At 26.8% G+C, this 16,217-nt stretch overlaps 2 protein-coding genes across 4 annotated transcripts in view; one reads left to right on the top strand and one right to left on the bottom strand.

Moving 5' to 3' along the window:
• The window catches only part of LOC111631844 (B-cell receptor CD22-like), a 92,761-nt gene extending 90,541 nt beyond the window's left edge, over nt 1-2,220 (bottom strand). The window contains exon 1 of one of the 3 annotated variants that reach the window (XM_023376171.1): nt 2,007-2,220. In XM_023376171.1, the coding sequence (XP_023231939.1) occupies nt 2,007-2,079 (73 nt within the window). In that variant the 5' untranslated portion in view covers nt 2,080-2,220. The remainder of the gene's footprint in view (nt 1-2,006) is intronic. The other 2 variants (XM_023376170.1, XM_023376172.1) reach the window with 2 other exon arrangements.
• Nucleotides 2,221-2,296: 76 nt separating this feature from the next.
• Nucleotides 2,297-13,887, top strand: LOC111631846. Its single transcript, XM_023376174.1, has 2 exons — nt 2,297-2,484; nt 13,153-13,887. The coding sequence occupies exons 1-2, from the start codon at nt 2,427-2,429 to the stop codon at nt 13,539-13,541; spliced, it is 447 nt and encodes a 148-aa protein (XP_023231942.1). The 5' UTR covers nt 2,297-2,426; the 3' UTR covers nt 13,542-13,887.
• Nucleotides 13,888-16,217: the final 2,330 nt, after the last annotated feature.

Genomic DNA, 16,217 nt, shown 5'->3' with positions numbered 1-16,217 from the left:
TACGCATATATACCTTGTAATCATGGATAAGGTTTTAGGTGTTAAAGATATTTTGAAAAATTTAAGTAATTTAATGTTTTTTAATAACAAATTTTAGCAATTTAAGCTGCTTTATACTATTTTAATTGTGTTTAAGATCATAGTTAAGGTTATAAGTCTTATAAGAATGAGATAATCAAGATAATAAAGATAGATTTTAAAGTTTTATAATGTTAATTGTATTGAATTAAGAACGTTTTAAGGCCAAATAAGTAATTAAAATAGCAAATTTTAACATAGATTTAAAAATAAATTAATAAATAGTTGACTTCATGTTTATAATTTATTAAAAATTAAATAAATAACAAACAGGAACTATTTGAAATAACAATTCTATTGTTAAGTATAGGTTTGTGGATGAATTATTCAAGGATATAATCCTAATTTTCAGATAAGGAAATGTATTTTATAGAGCAATTTTTCAATAGAGTAAAATGTTTTAATTATTTTAACTGATACAGGATATAAAATTATTGTTTATTTTATAAATCATTTTTTATTAATTTTTTAAGCAATTAAGAATATTGAACTTCATTTTTTTTAATTAAAAATAATTTTTATGCTATATTAATAGGAAGTTAACATTATTGATTCTATTTATAAAATTTTAAAACCTTTTTTAAAGACAGAAAAAAGTTTTCTAAAAGAATAAAATAAATATAAATTTATAATAATTCCTCATAATACTTTTTTATATAAAAATATTTTCTCTCTTGATTTTTAAATAATTTAAAATATCTTATTTCTATATTATAAAATTGAAAATAAAATTACATTATTTTTAATTTTTAAATTAATAAAATCTGTCTTATCGTGTTAAAATACTTAAACCATAATTTTGATTAATGTTGATTACTTTTTTAATTGCATTTGTATTAATAATTTAATTAGATTATCCTAAAATAAATTAAGATACTAGGAACCATCTAATAAATGATTTATATTCATTTTAGTTTGGCCATATTGTATTTTCTGTTTGAACTTGGAATAAAACAAAACAAAACAAGAAAAAAACGGATTGGTTACGGATTGATGGCATCTGAAACAGTTGAATGCAACAAAGAATAACCCACCCTCCCTTCTTATAATGACCTTTTTACTGGGTCACTGATTCAAATATTTTCTTTTGCTCACTGTTATTACACAACATTGTCTTTTGACAACATTTCCTTCTAGTAAAAGTAGAATAAAATATCAACGTTTCGATTGCATCGTTTTTTTCTTCTTCTCTACATCCTCTCTTCTTCACACGGTTATATTTTAAACTATTTTTTTTTATTTTTAACTTTATCTTCCAGTGGAAAAAAGTAATGTTATAGCGTATAAATTCATATGTAATTGAGAGAAAAAATGAAGTAAATCACACACACATTTCTTTTTTTTTTTATTTTACAACTCAGTACTTTATGTCTTCAATTCTGCAAAGTCAACTCTCTTCCTCTCTCTCTCTCTCTCTCTCTAAAGCAAAAATAGAATTTTTATACGAATCAATGTCGTTCGTCCAAATGAATGTGATCCTATGAATAGACTAGATATGCGACTCTAAGGTGAAGATAAGAAAATATTGGTTTCCATTATACAATTGAGGCAGAAAACTCCTATATCAACATGTCAAAAGACGACTTTTCAATAAAACTTGGACCAATGGTGATAGGAAAAAAAGGTACAAAGATAGCTTTTAACGTCTGCAATCATCATAAGTTAAAATCCACTATCTTATGTGGATCAATTGGGATGATGTAAGATGTGTTGGGAGTTTATTAAGTCAATGACTCTGTTTCGAACCGAAGAAACTGACTATTTTCTAAGTATGAATTGACTGGTTATTTATAGAAAAAAGTAGGCAAAGTGCCAAAAATAAAACATACAGAGAGAGAACACCATCTCATTGTCACTTTCGAGATGACCATCAAGAGTATTCATCAATTTTAAGTGTGCGAAAAGATTTTTACGGATTTTTCACTCACCTTTAACTTCAGAAATGCAAGCGATCAGGATATAGATGCAGAGAAGCAAACAGGACAATTTGCAACGCAACATAGCCCCTTCCTCATTTAACTCGCTTCCACCATCATTCGTATAGTCCGCCTTTTACTATACTCTGGCCTCACACTAATCCTGCCAACCAACAACTGTAACCTGCCGGCTCTCCTAACATTTTTCTGTCACGTCAGTAGGTGGCGCTGTGGTTACTGACTCTTCACGTGACACGTGACGTCGGACGGAGACAGCTGGCAAGCACGTGCCTAGCCTCGACGTCATCTGGTTGTCGGGCTCAGTATGGGATGTTGGGTATTCAGGTGATTGGACGGGCTCACGTTGGCTCAGTTAAGTTAGAAGTCCAGGTGTTTGCGAACTAACTAGCAATAGCGACAACAGAATTATCGATGTTTCAACATAGAAAATACGTTTTGTTTGCTGCCATTACTCTGCTGTTTATTCAATGTAAGTAGCTGTTATTATGTACCGATTAATATATATACATATATATAATTCATATACATAATGGTAATAGAATAGAATAAAAGAAAATAAATGTTTTATGTATTGTACCGTTAGATGAATGACAGCTCTTGTATATACTCTAACTCAAAATTACAACGGTAAATAATTAATCAACATACAATTGTGGATCTATTTATAGTATCTTATATACTTTATCTTCACATAAAGTCGGTAATTAAAGATTGTTAATTATCTTACAACCATTATTATATATAAATATGATTCCTTTACACACAAACTATAATTAATTATCATATAATTATCGTTATATATAATTCTAGTAAATAGCTTTAAAGATTATTATAAAAATATTATAACTATTTCTATATTTTAATTTCAAATAAAGTCATTAAAGACAGTTAATTAGCTAATAACTATAGTTGCATATATGTATATTTGAACTCTAAATTAAAATAATAATTAATTAATTACCTCAAAAAATCTTTAATTAAATATCTTAATAATTCATTGACTTACAATTATTTTTTAATTAAATCTAAGAAAATTATAATAAATTATGAAAGAGAATAATATATGTTACGTAATATGATTACATCAGTATTAAGCTACAGTAAACAAATGAATTTACGAAAGCTTATTAAAATTTAAAGTAAGGAAAATATCAGTTAAAGTTAAATATTCCTCTGTGTATAAATTAAATATATAAAAGCAAGTTTTAGTTGTAAATTAATTGCTTATTAAGTTTTATTCGCACGAATGAACGTGTGTTATAATTGAAAATGTCATTAATCTGTATTAAAAGAAATAATAATGTAGAAGATTGTTTACATTTTCTATTTACGTAACTAAATTTCGTAAGTAAAATTTAGCAACCCCTTTCTAAGAATTGTTGGCACCTGAATGCCCCTTATCCAATATTTAAATTATTTAAATATAATAAATTAAAGTGCGATAAATTAAGTGATTAGAATGATAGAAAACTTTGCCAAGAGATGTATTTCTTAACGATATTGGTGCAATTCCAAGAGAATTTCTTTTCTTTTTTGCCAACAAATTAAGAGTCTAAACCTTCAATTTTTTACAGCTCGTTTCCAAAAACATTAAGTACAACTTGTATGCAATAAAAGTCTGGAAAGAAAAAAGAAAACTATATAAGTAATCCAATAAAGACTCGCAGTTTATGACACAAAAGTGTTGCAATGTTGTTCCTCTCTTGATAGTCGATACGACACAAAGTTTTATAGTATCGATATCTCTAGAGGAAGTATCCCTGCTGGAAAATCATTGGGAGTTTAATTTTGAGCGAAATAGTTGTCACGCTGGCTTTCAAAGCATCTAAAAGGATTGACGGAATTGTGGTGGTCACCCTGAAAAAATAACCTCCTATAAATGCTACAGTCTATGGCTATGGGTGTGTGCTCAAGCTTATAGACTTTTCTCTTTCTAGTTATATGATATAGGATTTCTTTTGTCTTCTATTCATTCTTATATATATTATATATATATATATATGTTTTTATATATTGTGTGTTTTATATACTTGCGCTTCTTCTTTATTTATGACCTCGTATAGTAAACATATATAGATTTCTTACATTCTCAAGTAGGTCTTAAAGTTGAATATTTTTTTTAATAAATAATATTTTGTATAGTTTATGAATAGAATAAATTTATATAAAAATTTTATNATCAACACCTATAATTTTTTAAAGATTTATTTTGATAGATATTTAAATATAATATTTTTAATTTAAATTTTTTAAACGAGTATATTAATAGATTATTCATATTTAACAATATTCATCCTTCAGTTATTCATATAAAGTAATGAATTTAAATTAATTGAACTGGGCATTTCCTTATAGTTGGAATAAATAATGAATATATAAATCTTATTTATGACATTTATAATGCCATAAAATATACTTTCAGTTTATAAAATTAATTCTTTATGTGAGAAAATTATCATCAAAATGATTAACGACGATTATTTTTATAGTTTAATTTCATTATATTGATTTTATTTGATGTTTGTTATTTATCTATAAAGTGATGAAAAGTATGTAATATTTATATTTTCATAGAAAAAGTTATTATTTAATTATGTGCTAATTGTATTTTATTACTTTTTATAGTTTAATATTTAAATAATTTTATTATATTTATAACTATAGATTAAAATTTTTTAATTTATGAGTGATTATAAATGTTTGAATGTATAGTGCATGTATACATACACCATTCATGTTTAAAATATTAAAAATCCTACTTAAAGTATGATTTTTGTATCTTTACACAACATGAACTGTTATAATTAATCACATTTTTATGATAAATCACACTTTAAAAATCCTAGAGCAAGTACTAAACAATAGAAAACTCCATAAATATAACATTACACACAGTACAAACACCCCATACATGTGTTCAAAATTACAATATATAATATATCATCTTTGTATAAATTATTTAATATAATGAAAGTATCATATGTATTTTTTTTTAAAATTAATATGTATATTTTTTTAAATATTTATTTCTACATTTATGAATAATGCGCAGATTAGAGTTCTAATCACAGAATCTCCAGCTGTCAAGTGATGCATATGGTAAAGTAGCCAATGATAGGTCTTACCGGCAGACAGCAGCTGGTGTGACACACTGCATATCCCCATCCATCCCCAAACTCCTACAGTTGAACTGAAATGACACAATAGAACTAGGTTAGAATTGGTTCCGGTGTCATATCAACCATCTGTCGAATATTGTTTAAACTATTGAATTTGTGAAAGTCAATGGAAAATCTAAATGGTTAAATTTCAATATTTTCTCTACTCGTATACAATTTTACTTGGCAACATTTACTAGTCGACGTCATTTAAGACACGATAATATGCTATTTCCTGTATATATGTAGCTTAGACGTAGGTTAAAAATTCATCTCAACTCGATGATTCTCAACAGCTCTAACTACGCATCGTTGCATCTAAGATTCTGTTCTTCCTTCCCTCTTTTTTTAAAATTTTTTTTCCTTTTTTTCTTCCTGCATAAATTTCCTATTGACGTCGAAGCGTGTAGCTTGTTCATCAATTTGTCGAAGGCAAGTTTCGTTAAAATCGATCGAATGACATCAGGTCAATCTGGTGAAGTTGTATGACCACAAAATACGATCGTACACGCCAGCGATTTGTGTGTTTTTATATATATATATACTTTTTCTTTTAATTTAAATACAATAAAATCTGTAATTTAATAAGGCACAAATTTATTAAATTTACATAATTCTTGAATTAAATTACAAGTATTATCTTATTGTATCGGGAGCAACTTTCTACGTGGATAAGAAGCGGTAAGAAGGAAAAATGATGCCCAAGTAATATGTATTTATATAAAAATTAAAAACTAAGAAAGTTTTAAGATAATTTTTTAAGATTTAGTATACGAAAAAAAATCTTTTAAACTTATTTTCTTAATCTTTTTTACAACTTATCTATCGCGAGTTATGTGATGTTGTAATTAAGTTCTATATTAGACAATGTTATAACCTTGACACAATAATTATCGAGGAAGAAATGAGAAGCCTGCAAAATAGTCTACAATTTAGATAACCATCTTTACAAATTTAATTTTTCTTACATCTTAATACGTCGATAAATGAATAATACACATGTACAAATAATCGATAATTATTTAAAGCATCAGTACATTGAAGCATACCACAAACAAACCATTAAAGAGGAACGGATTTTAATTTTAAAAAATGATGAAACATTATAACAGATATTTGGTTTTTATCGAATAACTTCTAATGAAAGTTGTCAAGAAGTATTATGCTCCTATTGTTCGTCCAATTACTGACATCTATTGTTTCTCAGGCTTTAACGCAGCCCACATGTCAGGACAGTCTGTCATATTGGTTTTAATATCATCCATCAATCTATTTTTCTCACAGCAGCTTACCTCCCGCCATTTCAAGAAGGTGATTTACGATTGTTCCAAGACATTTCGAATAATCTACAGGACTATTAGCACTTTGTCGTTTATTGCGGTCTGTTAAAGGAGAGGAATTTACATCAGCTGCTTATCGATTACTTCTAACTCAAATTTCCATTTTTATAATAATTCTAAGATATTTTTATATTGTAAAAAAATAACTAAAATGAATCCTCTAGTTTATAATTTAATATACATGTTTTTATATATTTTTTAATAGTTCAAGAGCGCAACTTTTATCACTTTGTAACAAGGAGGTGTAAGAACTTCACAATTTTGTTGTAATTTATTGTTAAAAGTTGAAAAAATTCAGACCTAAATGAACACAAAATCTTTATTATATATATTTATATATTTTTTTTATATAAAACGCATAAAAATTGAATTTAAGAAGCACAAAAGTTACAAGAGATCATTTAGTATAAGTGCAATATTTATAAATGGATGGGTCTATCTTCTATAGTAAATAGATGAATTCTTTTAAAGTATAGCAGTTTTTGATAATGATTCACAGGAGGGAGTATTTTAAAGAACTATGATCACTATTTACGATAGACCTATAACATCACAGAAATATATTGCACTTAAAATTTATCCTTAATGTATAAACCAAGTCTCAGCATCTATTGCTTTAAGTTAAAGAATTAGATTTTTCTCTACAAAAATTCCTCCTACTGTCACGGTTTGGGTATAGGATAAACGGGACTTTTGGGAATTTAGTACGATATTTGGTTCGAGGCATTTTCTTATCTGACATGCTCTATTCATCAGTGAAGATTGTCTAACCTAAGTAATTCTATAGGAAGAAAAAAAAGGGAATAAAGTAACTTTCGCTTGCAGAAATGCTATTTGTAGGAAATTGGTCAAGTATCTTTTCTCTAAAGATTTTTTTTTTTCGTGATAAGTGAGAAAATGTTTTATGGAACAATTTATAAATTATGAAAATGTGTTTTTTTAAAAATTTTCTAAAAAATTTAATATCAAAATTATTCTTTTTATAAAGTATAAATACTTGAGATCAAGTGAGAAAAACTAATTATATATAAAAAATATACACACGTAAAATCAGTTCTTCTAGTAGATGGTAATCAGCAAGGCCATTTGATCTGGGCCTTATTTAAGAGGCCTACAGATTATTCACGCCATACATTTATTGTATATTAAAAAAGAAATCTACTTACTATCAAAGGCAAGTTTTTAAACATTTGTTTTGTTATTTTAATATGCTAGAGGCTCCAAAAATGATGACCCATAGATCTCTCTCCCCTCTCTGAGAGGCCCTGCATACAATTGTTTTATTTTAATCTCAGATATAATTTTTATTTATACAAATTACATTAAATTCTTAATTTTTATAGTTAAAAATCGAATTATATATTCTAAGTTATATATAAAACACATAATTTTAATAAATTTAATAAATTTAATAAATAACATTCAAAAAATTTGAATGTTATTTATTAAAATTGAATTCTAAAAAGCTCAAAACAGTAGTTTAAATTGTCTTGAATACATTGTATAAGTATAATAATTATATTAAAAGTTCTAAAGTATTGGCTATAAAAACTTAAATTTTTCACTTTATATTTTTTTAATGATATTAAATTTTTTATTTTATTAAAAATAATGTTATGAAGTAAAGTGAAATTTAAAAAACAAAAACAAATATATTAACTATTGATACAATACATCAGATCCTTGATTAGAATCTGATTAGAGAAAAATATGACAGAAGATTAAAGCAGAATTAAATTAAATTAATTTAAAAAATAAGAGTAAATTTAAAACATGTATTTGTAAATTATAAACTTTAATATTCTACTTGTTTTCAGAGGAAATACTTGCTCTTATATTGGATAAATTAATAAAAATGTGATTTATCAATATTTTTGTAAATAATTTTTAAAAAATAATTTATATTTTAAAAAATAAATAAAATCTTTTACTTTAAAAATAAACATTTTATTAATTCATAAACAGTAAACAACTTTATTAATCCTTACTAATTTTATTGCATTCACCATTTCTTTTCTTTTGGAGCATGTAAGAGTGATATCAGCAGTAAAATTTTTCATTATTTATTTATATTTTTTATAAAAAAAATAATATAAATAAATTTAATTGAAAACAATTTTTTTAATTAAAAGCTGTTTTTAAAACATTTTTAAATTTAAAAGTCAAAAATGCATATTTGAGCTATAATTTTTATTGTTTTTATCATTAAATTGGCAGTAGAATTCTTAAGAGAATTAGCTTGATATTTTCTCAAAATAAGAATCAAATTTTATTAAATAAAAAAAAATTAAATTAAATTGATCAGAGACAAATAAAAATATCATAATGACTCATGATTTAAGGATAGAATCCTAAAGAAAAAAGTTGTTTACTTTAATGTTTTCTATTGAAGTAGATTCTATCAGGAAAGTTGTCTATATATTATATTTAACATGCCGTAACATCAAGAAAAAACTTTTATAATTTATTACAGAAAATATATTAGTTCTATATTGAGAAAACTTTTGATTTTTAAACTTTTTTATTTTTCTCCAATTTTTTTTTTTTTGAATAAAGAAATTTTATGAAGCTATTTCACTTCAAAACTAGATGAATGGTTAATCTGAGTTTTGCATACACTTTTCTGCATGCACTGAATCAAATTTAAGGCATAATTTATCAAGTTTAATGTTAATTCTTTTATATTTTGCACATTTATTGAAAATTCATTCTATATTTTACTTATATACATATGAATATAAAAATCTTTGAGGCATTATTCACTATTTTTTTAAAATCTGTTATGTTTACTCTGATCTGTAAGACTTTATATAGACCAACCTCTATACAGCGCCTCTTGAGTAATGTACTGTACCTTAGTAAAGCGCTTATTCACGGATTTTTCTCCATAAATATTAGAGAAACCTTTAGAAAATATATGATTTTGCATTGCAAATGACATTGTTATCTCCAAAAAGCTTAGCATTCGAGTTCCCAAACTCAAACTTATGAATATGTACAATTCTTACTTTTTTGAGGTACTTCGGTGTAAAGCCACATCCGATTTAGAGCCAATTTTATATTAGAAATGGTGGTGCTAAATCGAAGTTTGACTATAAAGCCTCGTTTCACAACTAGCTTCCCCCGTTTTTACGATTGGTGTAAACATTATGATGGATTTTCCTGGTCGTAACCCCAATTTGTGGCATTGAATCTTATGTGGAATACGACACTCGCTTTACGACGAATTACCAGAAACCAATTACACCGTTAATCAAGAACTTATCATGCATTACACAGTCGAACCTATATTGACGGACACCTCTCAACAGCCGCCATTTCGTTTTATGTCAGTGGTCGTTGTTCGGAGGTTCGACTGTAAACATTCACTTCAAATCAGAATATTCCATTCATTGTTTGATTTATTTATTTATTTATAGTAATAATATTATTAGATTCTTCTCAAAATTAATATAAATTAGATATATCTAGTTTGATATTTAATGACATTAATGAAACTAAACTCGGTTGGTCTGAGTATATAACAAATTAATACGATTTCCTACGAGATAAAACAAAATATTTTATTAATTATTATAATATATAATGATATATTATGTGTAAGGTGAATAGAATACTTCATAAACATCCTTCATTATTAAACTAATTTCATGAATACCAAGGTGGACAATAATGAAATTAACTTTGTTAGATTTTCTAATGATTTGGTTGGGGATTTTCAATGTTGATTAATATTCGAATAATCATACTAATATTAAAATCTATATAAACTCAACGGAGATCACAAGCAAGTTGCAAGAATGTTTAATTTAATTTTTAAAGTTTGTACGCGTGGTTCAAAAGTCGGTTGACCGAAATAGTAAAAAGTCGGCTAACTCGGTTAACCGATTTTTGGGCCAATCCGAAGGCCATATTCCGTAAATACATCTGTAATATTCTGCAAGGCTACAGAATATTCCTTAGGTTAAGGTAGTTTATATTTAAAAATAAATGTAAGAATAAAAATATTTGTATAATTTCTTACTTCTTGTGAAGGTGTAAGAACATTGTAATTTGAGAATATTAAGGATTACTGTATAAAATATATAGTTAAGAGGAAATATATAAATATACACAATAAAGTAAGTGGAAACCCATATTATTTTGGATTTAGCATCATTTAAACTATAGATTAGAGAATATGCTTAAGGTTCGAGCTTGTGTCGTGACCTACAGAGTACATTTTCATTTTGTTTTGATTCCTCACTGTTCGTAATTTCAAAAAAAAAAAACAAAAAAATGTACAAAATTATAAAATATTATAGAAAAACATTTATTAAACAAATTAAATTTATTGTATAATAAAATAAAATGCAATGTACAGTATTTGTATGTAGGCTACAGAATATTCCTTACTGCAATTTTGAACAATTGAACTATAAATCAATTGTAGTTGTACAATAATAGTGAATGTAAAATGTATAAAGAAGAGCAAGATAATAGAATTATTTCTGAATATATTTTAGAATATTTGATTGCATAAAGGACGAATGCCCAAAGTGGCACGCCAGAAGAATTTACCTGCTTCTCACTTCATTTTTCATAAATTTATTATACTTAAATTATATCTACTTGATTTCTTTAATTAAAAAAAAATTGAATTCTAAACCTTCCACCTATAAGTTAAATACTGTATGCCTATTTTGGCAAGCATATTCAAAAAAGTATTGCCATCTCCAGCATAAAGCATTAAAAAATACCGAAATTAAGTATATCAGAAATTTATATCTATAGTATATTTGCCATTACTTTAATAGTGAGATCATAGTATTATATAGATACATGAAACTATAAAATAAAGTAATTTTATGTTATAATTATGTACAATTTTAATAATTCTACATAATTTTGTACACACATTTTATGTGCTTTAAACTAATTTACCACAAAATATTATTTTATGGTAAATTAGTTTAAAGCACATAGAATGTTTGTAGAGTTTATTATGCGCTTTAATTTACCATAAAATATTATTTTGTGGTGAATTAAAGCACATAATTTCGAAAAATTTTTAAATTTATTTGTTTTCCTCTCTTATAAATATGAAATTAATAAATACATTTCAGATATATTTAATATTTAATGTATAACATCTTTAAATAATTAATACTGGCTGTAACTATAGTAATAAACGGGAGAATATTATATTTTATAATAAATTAACGTCCATTTTTTTCAGAGATAATCTCACAAAAAAATATATAAAGCTATAAACTGAAATCTGTAGCTACAAAAGTTACATAAGACTTATCGATTTATGTTATAATGTTTTATGAAAATTAAATAAATCAATGGATATAAGAAAAATCAATAAACTTAGAATCCATACAAGATACTTCATATTCTTCAATGCACTTCAATACAAATGTATTGTTCCAAATATGGATGTTGCTAGGTCGATAACCTGATTGCAAATAAAAAGATATGATCTAAGTAATGAGACTATCTCTAGAAAAAAAAATATATATATATATAACTATAATTTAATTAAAATAATAATAATAATGCAAATTAATATGTTAAGAATTCCAATACTTATAAATCCTCTCCCTTACTATACAACTTCTTTAATTCATTTTTAATGAATTGTGATAATTGTAATTATTCTTTAAAATTCTTTCAAAGTTTTTTTGAATAATTATTATTTATTTTTTTAAAACTTTTAATTTGATCATAAGTAGGCATTCTAAGCATTAATCCTCCTCCTCCTCCTCTTCCACATTCAACTTCTAACAATGAAATGCAGATGTATGGTTGCAGTTTATTTAAGTCGAACAACGAAAAATAAATTATTTTCTCGGACGAAATAGTGTTATTATGATTTAATAAAATTCGTTTCTTCTTCTCCTTTCATTTTGCTTTCCGATTGTATTTACTAATTTATTATTCTTTTTTAAAAAAAAATTCTATTGCAATATTCGGTATACAGAGATTAATTAAAGTATCTACTCCGTTGTTTTACTAAAAATTCTGTTTTTAAATCTTTAATTTGTGTGCATAAATAATTAAAATTTAAAACTAATTAATGCTATTGTTTATAATTTATAAAGTATTATTTTTACATATTTAAGTAAACGCTCATCCCTCCTTTATCATCTCATTACATAAAAAATATTTATTTAATAAAAATAATAAAGGTTATTATTTAATAGTTTTGTTTTTTTTTTGTTTTGCTGTAATTTCTTAACTATTAATTTATATTTTCATTTAGAAAATCCACGATAATAAATTGTACGGTGGTCCACAAGTCGGTTAACCGGATGAATTTAACTTTGCCGCACACCGGTTAACCGACTTTTGTGCCACGCTGCGGAAACCTACCGAAGAATGGCTACATAAAATCGTTTATATTATTATTACTATTATTAATTAATTGCCGTATTGTAAAAGTAACGTTAACATTAAAATCAGTATAACAATTATATCGTAGCAAATATTACGTTAGAAATTAATTTCAGCGGACCTCATCTAAGTTTATTTAGCGCCGCCATTATAATTATTTAGCATTTAAGTATCTGTTTACAATTTGATGTTAATCGTAGCATAATATCTAAATTTTCCAATGAATGTACGTAATAAATTTGAAGTTTAATTTTCCAGGCTGCACAGCAGGAAACATTACGCACTTGATTGTTCCTCGTTGGGTACGAAATGGTACAGAAGATAGAGTATTATTGGACTGTCAATACGATTATTCGTTGAACGAAGAAAAGTTCGTACTAAAATGGTACTTTAACAACGATCGTCAGGCTGCCTATCAGTGGATACCAAATCTAAATTCGAGGTCATTCTCTAATCAGTTCAAACCATTCGCCGATTGGGAGCATTATTTAAAAGATGCCGATAAATTTAACAAGTATAGGCAAGTCATACTCAAACGCCCGACAACGGAATTTACTGGAGAATACAAGTGTCATGTGACTTCGAAACAGCATACCGATGAAAAAACGGCGTACATGACCGTATACGGTAAGTTACGTAAATTATAAATTGGTAAAAATCCAATTAAAATAAGGTATCTGTTACGCGACACCGCAATTAGTAGCGCCGTATTGATTGCATTTACACAGTGATGCATAGGTTAAGCAAGGTATAACTTAGGACCTTCAAGCTAATAGGGCCTTGATCCATTTTCAAAAAAATTAATACAGTAAAACCTGTTTAAATCGGAAATCTGCCAAACCGGAAAGGATATTCGGCGATTCCGATTTACACAAGTTTTGCTGTATTTATAATCCATTATTATTTGGTAGCGGAGAAAGAGCCCGTTGTATGTTAAGGTGTTTAAGGCCCGAATATGCCAATAAATCCAGCCAATAGGGGGTGGATAGGGTCCTTGCTCCCACTGGGATCGAGTAAAAAATTCCACAAATTATAATCGTAAAAGTGATTGAGATACGTAGCCTTGCATCCTCGATCATAAAATGCTTTGTTTGTCTTTTGTATTGATACAATACTGTATTCTATAATCTATTTGTGGACAAACCCCCTCAAATTAAACAATTACTTAAAAATTTATTCATGTAACTATTTGTCTCCGAGCTTTGTACCCCTCCCCAGAAAATTTCCCGCCAATCTCCACGATCCAGTTTCATTGTACACCTTTAAATTGATTATTTTCTGAAGAAGGGCCTCTTACACTATAGCTGGAGAACAAATGTTCAAATCCGAGCCTGATGCTACAGTTTAGGGCCTCTTTAAATTTATTACTTTATAGAGGAGGGTAAAGGCATCTTACAAGACAAAGACACAAGACTAATTTCTGCATTTACAATAAATACAGCACTAATTTGTAATAAAGTTAAAGTCTGATAAAGAAAAACAACAAAGAACTTTTTAAAAAATAAAAAGAAGTTTTATTTTAGTCACCGATTCGAATTTTTATAACGCGTGCGAAATCTGTGACTGGCATTAATAATTTTAGATATTAGCATGGTTAGTCGTTGCCATAAGTTAGTGGTCATACAACTGCTGGTCCAGATGGCATTTGTCGACAGTCTTGCATTAAATATCGGCCACAACGTGACATCGAAGTCATCCATTGTAGTAACATCGTAAATTTTTTATGTTTGCTGTTGGAGAAGAATAACGGAAACATCTCTGAATTTACACTGAAAACAGATGTTGTCGAAATAATATTTCCTATTAAATTCTATGATTTGTAAACAATACAGCGTCAATTATCTAATGCTTTCAGTTTAGCCGAAAGTAAACTATACAATTTTCTTTTTTTTTTTTTTCTTCACATTTATGGAGTAAAATTAGCAAATTAATTCGGCTAGAAATACTGTTTATTATTTATTAAATTTATTGTATATATGTATCTTTTTTTAAACGTTAAGCGTCTTCTAAGAAGAAAATTTAGTTTGAAAATTTAAATATTTGACGTATTGATAGACGTGGGTGCGGATCCAAGTATATATTTCCTAACTCTTAGTTTCTTCTTCAGATCTTTTATATACAGCATATATAAAAAAATTGTGTTTGTCTGTTATCTGTCATCTATACTTCTATCCTCTTTGACCGATCTACGACATATTTTTCATGCTTACTCTCTAGAATCTAGCGGAACATATAAGCTACTATAAAACCTCACTCCACCCTGATTTCATCCCTCTATTAACTCCCCGTATTAACCACCCATTAACTTTTTATGTATAATCTAACTCTTGGTTTCTTCTAGAGAGGTTTAGATATTATAATTAGTTTATATACATTAAGTATCATTTATTTAATAACAAAATCAGCTACGTAATAAAGTATAAGAGCGAATAAATTATTTATCTTCATGATGATGACTAAAACTATTCTAAATATTTTCAAACACTTGAATGGTGAGCGAGGACAGTCGAAAACCTTGCGAAGACGTGATGCTATATATAAGCTCGTTCTTTCATATAGAATCCTTTCTACGACCTTGAATATACTTCAAAGTAAATAAATGAAGTTGTTTGTATTTAATTATTTAAGATTTTTAATTATAATTAGTGTTATTCTACTGATTCTATTATTAGTTATCCTATTATCAATAAAATATTTAATTATCCAAGTTAATAATTTTAATACATTTTTAAAAATCTAAAACGAATGCTCTTCTAGAAAGGCCTTACCCTTCGATAAACATGTTAGGGATGGCCTCACTCCGTCATATACATCATTATAGTGCATTACACACACAAACATACACACCATAAATTCTATATTTGGTTATGCTTAAGGGACTTCGGGATGAGGAGAATGGTAGGGGTGGGCCACCCCCTAAAATATCATTAAAATGCATTGTCATGGGTCTTGTATTTTAATTAGAAATTCGAGTTGCAAGATTTTGAGGACACGACACAAAGTTAAATATATATATTGATATATATATATATTTTTTACAATGGAAAAATTTTCAAAAGAATTTCTTCAACGAAAATCAATCTTCAGTCACATGAATCAAAGAAACTTGGAGAAATATGTCACCCGGAGAGAGGATATTATATGTCAGATATCAGAAAAAAGCATCTTCCTAAACGAAAACCCATCAAAGATTGCCATTCGTCATCTCATACATATTGTTCACCCCCAACAGCTACTCAAAATTGTAAACAGATTTAAGTCAACAATGGACATACGATAAATATCTTTTTACCTAAATACTAATATTTACAATGTTACAGAAT

Source organism: Centruroides sculpturatus, unplaced genomic scaffold, assembly GCF_000671375.1.
Source record: "Centruroides sculpturatus isolate CEXI.00-Female unplaced genomic scaffold, Cexi_2.0 scaffold591, whole genome shotgun sequence".
In the NCBI taxonomy this organism is placed as follows: domain Eukaryota; kingdom Metazoa; phylum Arthropoda; class Arachnida; order Scorpiones; family Buthidae; genus Centruroides; species Centruroides sculpturatus.
Note: the sequence above shows the minus strand (reverse complement) of the source record. Positions and strands in the feature narration are given on the sequence as shown.